At 32.7% G+C, this 9,546-nt stretch overlaps 1 protein-coding gene across 1 annotated transcript; it reads left to right on the top strand.

Annotated features, from left to right (window-relative positions):
• The first annotated feature begins 4,977 nt into the window (after nt 1-4,977).
• Nucleotides 4,978-8,692, top strand: Erk7 (Extracellularly regulated kinase 7). Its single transcript, XM_085940170.1, has 7 exons — nt 4,978-5,228; nt 6,122-6,328; nt 6,772-6,909; nt 7,163-7,302; nt 7,547-7,736; nt 7,831-7,959; nt 8,053-8,692. The coding sequence occupies exons 1-7, from the start codon at nt 4,990-4,992 to the stop codon at nt 8,690-8,692; spliced, it is 1,683 nt and encodes a 560-aa protein (XP_085796296.1). The 5' UTR covers nt 4,978-4,989.
• Nucleotides 8,693-9,546: the final 854 nt, after the last annotated feature.

The following is a 9,546-nucleotide window of genomic DNA, read 5'->3' as shown; positions in this document are numbered from 1 at the left end:
TGATGACAGCCAGTATTCCTAAAAGTTGGACAGTTATTATTGAAAAAAAAAATAATAAAATTTATTTTATTTGAACATAACATAACAGTTTTGGAGCCACTGAAGTAGTGGCTCCATTGCGGTTGCCATGGCGACGAGAAAACACGCGTTTGATTCTGTAAACAAAATAAAATATTGTTTGACCGGAATTTAAAAGCAATCCATATCAGTGTTCCTTTTTTCGTGACAACTTACGATGGTGTTTTTGCCAAAAAGCACAATGGCTGAACTAAACCGTCAATTAAATTAGTAAGTAAACATTAAACAATAGCCACTGCATTTATTATAATACGTTTATTAGTATTTCGTGTGTTTTTGAAAGTAGGTTATCTGTTATATGAAACGAGATTATCTGTCATTTTGCAATGGTATAATATATTGTTTTGCCGATATTGGATTTGCCGAATACCTAGTTGATTGATATAATTTTATTAAATCAATCGGCACATAAATGCCTAGTTACCGAAATGACTGCCTCTGTATTTATATTAAAATTGATTTAAAGTTTTGCGTGCTTACTACCTACATAATAATAATATTATGTACATCGCGTTTGATATTGTAAATGGCATTTTGCGAAAAGTTTAGTCGTTATATTTTAGGATTGTAAAGATAGCGGGGCGAGGAACAGTGTTTGTTTTTCGTATTTTCAAAAATATAACAAACTTCAATTGTTTTTCTTGTTGAAATAATAAAATAGAGGAACATATTGTTCAAATTAGTTTTGTGTCAAACTGTGACATCGCCGTTTTGTAATTTATATTATTATTTAGGTTGAAACATGACTACCTAGTACCTTTTCTAAGAAATATTGTCGTTTTTTATGTCGTTTAATTGTAGTGTTTATCATACTAGACTAGTACTATGTGTCTATTGTGAATAATACAGTGTAACTTCAACATGTTTACCTTGTGATAATTATTCATCATAATAATGGTGCTGTATGGTAGGTATTCTTAATTACAAAATGTGAGACTATAAAAATCATTTTTCTGTTCGTTTTTTACTCTTGATCTATCTAGCAGAGTAAAGAGTAATTCAATTAGAAATATACCTCGGACTTCCTTTGGTGAGACTCCATTCTCGAAGATGCCCAGACCAGCCATATTAAGACTAATAATAAAATTATGACTAATCGCTAAAATCCAATTAGTGGCGGTTTTTTTACGGATGCAGAAAAAATTAAATCCTAAACAAGTACGTATCGTCACTGTTCTGGCAGAAAACACTAATTCGAAAAAATCACATAGGTATTGAGTTAGTACCAAAATGTTCCTTATTTCAAACTTTAGCGTCTGGAAACCTTCTTAATAAATAAACAGTCTTTATTTTAAAGTCATCCTTTTTACGATTACTTAATAAACTCACACGATAGACCATTATTTCAAACATTTTAACAACTTCAAAGTCAAGTTACTCAAAACTAGTATTCTCCAGTTAGTGTGTTCTGCCAGAACAGAGACGGTATTATGACTTATACTGAGTACATATCTCATTCGCTGAACGTAAATTGTCAAGTGGACGCAATTTATACAGATATGTCAAAGGCTTTTGATCGGGTAGATCATGATATTCTCATCAACAAATTAAGTGCAGTAGGTGGATCTATAAATTTTATCAACTTTTTCAAATCTTACTTTTCGCATCGCTGTCAATATGTGGAGTATGCAAGGTGTAGATCCGACGTCTTTCAAACTTATTCAGGTGTTCCCCAAGGATCAAATCTTGGTCCAATTATGTTTCTTATATTCATTAAGGCGAAGTCTTCATTGAGCCGTTTTTAAAGAGGCACCTAGCGGAAAAATACGAAGCTTGCAATTTGAGACATTTTTTTGGTAATTTACAATTTCAACTGTATTAATGAATAAATATGTATCTGAAAACATTAAAAATAAAAATATTTTTTATTTTAAGTCAAAGACAAACTAACAATTGTAAAAAATGTAATAAAATGTGAATTTGTTCTATCGATCCGCACCCTATTATTACATATATTTTATGGTCATATTTATTATTAATATTTAGTTTATTAAGTTTTCTAAGCATCACCTAAGCGATTTTTGACAAATTCATAGTTTTAATATTTTTTATATCTATTTTAAAAAACATCGATTTTTATAAAAAATATAAATGTGTATAACTTGAAATCCTTTTTATTTATATCAAATAAATTATTTTTATAAATATAAATAAAATATTTATATTAATATAAATAAAAAGGATTTCAAGTTATACACATTTATATTTTTTATAAAAATCGATGTTTTTTAAAATAGACATAAAAAATATTAAAACTATGAATTTGACAAAAATCGCTTAGGTGATGCTTAGAAAACTTAATTATCTAAATTTTAATAATAAATATGACCATAAAATACATGTAATAATAAGGTGGGGATCGATAGAACAAATTCACATTTTATTACATTTTTTACAATTGTAAGTTTGTCTTTGACTTAAAATAAAAAATATTTTTATTTTTAATGTTTTCAGATACATATTTATTCATTAATACAGTTGAAATTGTAAATTATCAAAAAAATGTCTCAAATTGCAAGCTTCGTATTTTTCCGCTAGGTGCCTCTTTAAAAAAGGCTCAGTGAAGACTTCGCCTTAATGACATTGTCAATGTTATAAATGGAATCCAGTTTTTACTCTTTACAGACGATTTAAAATTATATGCGTCTATTCACAGTGAATTAGATTGTCACATATTACAAAATAATCTCAATTCAATTGAAATTTGGGCGAAAAAAAATAAACTCGAATTTAATACTGATAAATGTGTGTGTATTAGCTTTTCGAAATCAAAATCTCCAATTATTTTCAACTATAATATGTCAAATAGATTACTGAAGCGTCAATCAGAAATTAAAGATCTTGGCATATTGTTTGACTCACGTTTATCATTTCGCTCGCACATCACTTCTACGGCATTGCGAGCGAGCAAGCTTCTAGGATTCGTCATGAGACAAGCCAAGTCATTCAAGAATCCAACTGTTTTACGTACACTCTATGTGTCGTTAGTACAGAGTATTCTTGAGTATGGCTCCATCATCTGGAGTCCTTATGAAGTTTCCTATAAGCTTGTTATAGAGCGTGTCCAGAAAAAATTTCTTCGTTATCTCTATTTTAAAGTTTATAATTATTTTCCTTTTGACACCTTCTCAAACGAGTCTTTTCCGACTAACTTTCTTCAAGGCATGCTCGCCTTTCATTCTCTTGAAGCTCGTAGGTCACTTCTGCTCTTAAAGCATTTTTCCCTGCTCTCACGTGGTATAATTTTCAATCCCGATATTCTAGAAAATTTAAATTTTTACGCACCCGTCAATTACATGCGTGGTCGCAGCCATGACCTATTTTGGGTGAAAGCTGTTTCCTCATGTCAGGCTCACCAGGCACCGATAGCGAGGGCTGTGCGGTTGGTCAATGCACTCCCTAGAGATATAGATATTTTTGGCGATCCATTATATATTCTGTTTTTTAAATTCTATTTTATTGTTTAATTTGTACTTTTTGAATCATTGTTGTATTTTTAAATTTTATTTCTTTTGTATAAAAATATTTTTTGCTTTCTTTTTTTCCTCCACTTTGTTTTTTCTGATTTTCCGAACTGATTACTTGTAATTTTTATTCTAAATGTCATGTTGTGAACGTCCTGAATTAATAATTTGTTATGTACTCAACGTGTCTTTTTCAAATAAATAAATAAATAAATAAACACTAAAGTGGCTTATCGCACAGGCTAAATTTCAGGAGGGTGCTCCAAACCTGTCGAAAATATTTAAAAAATACATACAATAGGTACACACATGAAAATTAATTAAATGCAATAAAACATACTATGGAAATATATAAAAAAATATATTGTGGGAAAAAATACTAGAAGTAGGCATTTCATTCCAGCAAAAGAAATGGCGTATTTCAAAAAAATACTACCTTATTCTTAGGTCAATAATTATTATAAAACAATCATTATTCATAGGATGTTTTATCACATTTGAATGGTTAAAGACATAGCTTATAATCAATCTCTTTATAATTATCTTCAAATGTGGTAATCGTGCCCATTTTTAAATATAAAGGATAATAAGGCTTCAAAATTATATAAACAGATTATCTACAACGTTTAAAGAATGTCCATGCTTATGTTCTGAAAATACCATAAAATTTCCATTTTGACCTACGCGGCGCATGTGGGCCGTTAAGTATGATAACGTCATGGATCAAAAAATTGGTAAGTACCTACTTTTAAAACCATCTTGAACCAGTGTGTGGGACTTCGTTTAAAAATATTTTACGGATCGGCAACTAATAATGATAGATTGTTTATTTTATTTGTCAATATAATCTTATGCATTTTCTCTTTATCTAGTTATCTCTGATGCATTTTTAATATACTACTACCCGGTTTGCACGTGCATGGATTTACTGCTGACAGCATGTATTATCATAACAAAAAAAATGCACTTGTAAACACGTATTGTCGTGCAAGTTGCAAGATTACATGCATGAATCAAAAAAGTTCGGAAGCGGAATTTTCATGCGACAGTTGGGATTTGTTCAATCTGCGTCTGCGCAAAAAAACAAACTACTCCACGCAGGTCAATTTGACGTCACAACTTGTCAGATTGTACCAACAATGACAACATCGATGAATGAGATTGGCGAGACAGTTATTGTCGCGATAATTTAAAATACTCACTATTGGTACAAGTAAATCCATGCATGTGTACAGGCGCTGTTATGTTAGTGGGGTTAATAAAATAAATTTGTACATTTGCAGTTAGTTGAAAGAAATAACATCAGTTGAAACTCAAAACAAAATATTATACAGAAGAAACCAACATGGCCGAGCTACAGAACACTAGCAATATTCAGGCCGATCAAAATACTCAACAAAAAAATAAAGAAAAACAAAATGCCACCTACAAGAAGGCCCAAGACAAGATGTCCGAAATTGACAATCACATCTCCAAGCTGTTTGATATAAAGAAACGCTTGGGCAAAGGAGCTTACGGCATCGTGTGGAAGGCCGTTGACAAGAAAACCAAGAAGACGGTCGCCATCAAGAAGATATTTGACGCTTTTCGCAATCAGACAGACGCCCAGAGGACATTTAGAGAAATCATTTTCCTGCAATCATTTAGAAATCACCCGAACATCATTAAACTGCACAGCATACACAGGTTTGGATATCTTTTTGAAATGAAACTTTCTTTCACGCAGTACGGTAAAATCGACGGAACCACACACTATACGAATAGCCATTGAAGACCCTACCACTGAGATATATTTACCCGAAACAGAGATTTTAAATAGCTCCTGTTATACATACTTCATTATGTATTATTAAACATTAATAAAAAGTAATGCCCTCGGTTGCTTTACCTCATATTCAAAACATCTCAATGTGATTTTATTTCTTAAGTCTTGTATTGATTTTTAGTTTGCTAATTAAAATTAATTGAAATACATGACTTCGATAAACGTCCTCAGTAATCGTAGATAATATTAGAAAACATTCACAATACAGATATTTCGGTCGATAGCTTAGTGGTCAAAGAAAGCATCACATTGAAAAATTAACATGTAAATTTTATTCAACCGCAAGATTTTTAACCTACGAATTTAGAGGAGGGCATTCTATTCAATACATCACTGCAGGCGCTTTTACTGATACTATATTTTGTTTTTTTAGATATCCTGTTCAATTAGTAAATAAATATCATGTAGGTGTAGGTGTTTAGTACTTAATGATTGGATAATGGATTTATTGCCTGAACAGCTTTCAGTAGCTGCATGGTGTTGCCTTTCATCAACGAACTGTATTATTCTTCATATTTTTTTGTATGAATGAAATTTTATTTAAAAACTTGCAGTTCTTTTAAGTACTGACAAAATAGTTATAGTTTTGATTCACAGGTGCCACTGTTAAAATATAATAACATTAAACATTAAATTAATATGTACATACATTAAAGGGTTGCCATTATGCATTTAAGGATTAAAATAAGTCTTTATACTACATCAAGCACTCTCAGTTGATGATAATGAATTTTGTAATGTTTACACTTTTCAGGGCTTCCAACAATGTAGACATTTACCTGGGTTTCGAGTACATGCACACCGATTTGAATAATGTGATAAAACGTGGTAACATCCTTAAAGATATTCACAAGAGATACATCATGTACCAGCTGTTTAAGGCTACCAAATACATCCACTCGGGAAATGTCATTCATCGAGACCAGAAACCGAGTAATGTCCTCATCGATAATGCATGCAGGTAAGCTATCACACTATCTACACTTTATCTATTAAGTGAACTGAAACTGAAAGTGAGTAGAATTAACAAAAATAACTTTGTTTAAAAACCATTACACTTACATTATTCACAATAATAACACACCACCCACGGTGCAATAGTTCGGGATAGGCCCCGGCCTCCTTAAGTCGTCTTCCCCAATTCGCTTCTGCAATCTTTCTTGAATCGAGAATTCCGATAGCTCTTATAATCGGAGCCACGCTATAAACCGCTGCAACTTGGGTCTCTCAATACTCCACTGGCCGGATGGCTTCACATCAAAAACTTTCCGGCTGATCGACCCGAGTTCTTTTATTGAACATGATCGCCCCCATTGGATTCCACAAACGTTGTTCGATACATACATAATATAATAATGCGATCCAATTGCTCTATTGATTCTATCATAAGATTTATCTTTTCAGAGTGAAGGTTGCCGATTTTGGTCTCGCCAGATCTGTTTCATCAGCGTCAGGCGGTAATGGGGGTGCAGATCCTTGTCTCACTGACTATGTCGCCACCAGATGGTATAGAGCTCCGGAAATACTTATTGCTAGTAAAAGGTATGTATGCTATCAACGATAATAATTGGTATTTGTTTAGAGAATTAGAAGGTCTATGCTTTACTTACATTAATAGTCGTAAACACCAGCTTTTGATAATGTGTTTTCAAGATAATATACATAAGTGCATAAAACTATTGATTTTGCTTCGCTCCATCAAACCCCCAATGTTAAGTACCTGCATAATACTTCACCTTGAGATCGATATCCTAATTACAATGTTATAATATTATCATTGTTTTTTGTTTTGTAGCTATACAAAAGGAATTGACATGTGGAGTTTGGGTTGCATCCTTGGAGAGATGATAGTTGGGAAACCTCTATTTCCTGGATCATCGACAGTCAATCAAGTGGAAAGAATCATGTCCAGTATACCACCTCCAACTGAAAAAGGTACATACATAATATTTTTTATGATACCATGATATATCATAACAATTAGAAATTGTAAAAGTTCACTATGATAGGATGGCAATGTGATGGAATGGTTTGAAGTTCCCGTGTGGAGTTGGACAGGGACGCCTCCTTGCTATGATCTCCTTGAATGTCGTCTTCTGGAAGAGGAATTAAATTATCAGTGAACAATTAAAATTAAATTATGCACATTAAAATAATATAGCTTTTGTATTTTTTTAAGACATAACAGCTGTCTGCACAGGCTATGGTTCATCATTGGTTCGCACGTCGGTGGCAAATCGTACGCCTCTCCATAAAACTTTGCAAAATGGTCCTCAGGATGCCATCCATCTGGCAGTCTCTCTTTTGGTCTTCAACCCGGCTCACAGATCCACAGCCACAGAAGCTCTCACCCATCCATATGTGGCTATGTAAGTTATGTCAATTCATAAAAGAAAGTGCTGAATTTTATTCATTATTCACATTTTATTAAAATTGTTTGTAATAAAAAATTATGTTATACAGGTTCCACCAAGAACACAATGAGCCTGAATTAAGAAGAGATGTTATACCTCCGTTAAGTGACGATCTGCGAGTGTCAGTTGATGAATATCGGAATAGACTTTATGGACTTATGAAGAGAGATTCGTCACGGTAATTAATGTGTCCATACATTTAATACATGCATATAATTAAATCAAAATTTTTAAAATTCAACATACTTATAAACAAATCATATTTTTTCAGAAACAATGAGATGGATAGTGATTCCGCAACGGCTTCGAATGATCGAAAAACGTTTGTAACACCACATCAACCTTTGAAGGCAGTTCGCCCTCCAAATACCACTGGACATTGCCGACTTTCAGAAGTATCTAAAAACTCATCAACATTATCCGGGCTACTGTCCAAGACCACCCACAACACCTCTGCAGATGTGAAAATACCTCGCTCAAGTATACCTAACACATTGAAGGCATACAAGACCCACCTCTTAGACCCCAAGAAGACTGACACCGATGAGAAACTCCTCCGTGACCTGAGCAGGAGTTACAAAAGAAATCCGCTGAGGAGGAATTATTCCACCGAAGAATACTGCACCTACGAGAGGAGAGATTCCAACTTTAGCAGCTGCGCTAAAGTGAGCTGCGCGGGACAAGACGCGGCGAGGCAGAAGAGCCGAGTGGATCTCATCAGGTCCATGTCAGATGAAACGCAGTATGGACAGAATGGCAAGAGATGTGTTGGTAGACGCAATGGCTCTTTCGGAGGAGTATCTTCGATGACCGCTTTGCAGATGGACAAAACTCATTTCAATACGTTTAATCAAAAATACGGCGTTATTACGGCCAGTGCCCTTAAGGATTTACAGTCAATTATACATTAATAAATTGTAGTGTTAAACATATAATGCGAATTAGGTAGTCCATACAATAAACCAATAATAATTGGAAAAATTCAGAAGTGTACAGTTTGCATAATATTCTGATTGACAAAGTTAAATTGATTGAGAATTTTCTTCTTTTTTCGTTTTATACTCTCACAAAATCTCTCGATTTAAATTTCTTTGAGTGCTTCAGTAATCTTCTTATTTTCTAATAGGATGTCACTATTTTTAAATACATGGATAGATTTTTTTAAAATTAATTTCACCTCATCCGCCATAAAATGACTATTGATAGATTCTGAAACTGATATCCTTTTCATAATTCATTTCTAATGGATACATTCTGAAAAAAGATCAGACAGAAAAAACTATGCACACGTTATCAATGGAGGAAGTTTCAACAAGCAAAATTACTGTAAATTTCAATCTTCTGTCTATGTTTATTTGATACATGATACGTATATATACTATTTATTATCAAAACTTTAAGTCTTATTGATATTTAGGTGTCAATGTATTACGTTTTTAGATACCGCCGTTTATTGCATAATATTTTGGAAGTTCAATCGAAATATTATAAATTTTCTGCAAACATAAAAAAAGTTTTTGAATAAGGTTGTCTCATCGTGGTCATGTGGTTTATTTAAAATAATAGTAAACAATTTATACTGCAGGTAGGTAAGTACATAGATACATGTTTTTAATCTTCCACCTTTCTAGTATTACAATTCAAATACAAAATACACAACCATTGATGGGGATTATATCTTTGTCTACATGCACTTTTATAACACATCACTATACATACCTGTTATAATATAATATGTACTGAATTTTCAGTAATGAGGTTTATA

Source organism: Rhyacophila brunnea, unplaced genomic scaffold (assembly GCF_057557595.1).
Source record: "Rhyacophila brunnea isolate RB1 unplaced genomic scaffold, BYU_Rbru_1.0 scaffold_12, whole genome shotgun sequence".
Taxonomy (NCBI): domain Eukaryota; kingdom Metazoa; phylum Arthropoda; class Insecta; order Trichoptera; family Rhyacophilidae; genus Rhyacophila; species Rhyacophila brunnea.
Note: the sequence above shows the minus strand (reverse complement) of the source record. Positions and strands in the feature narration are given on the sequence as shown.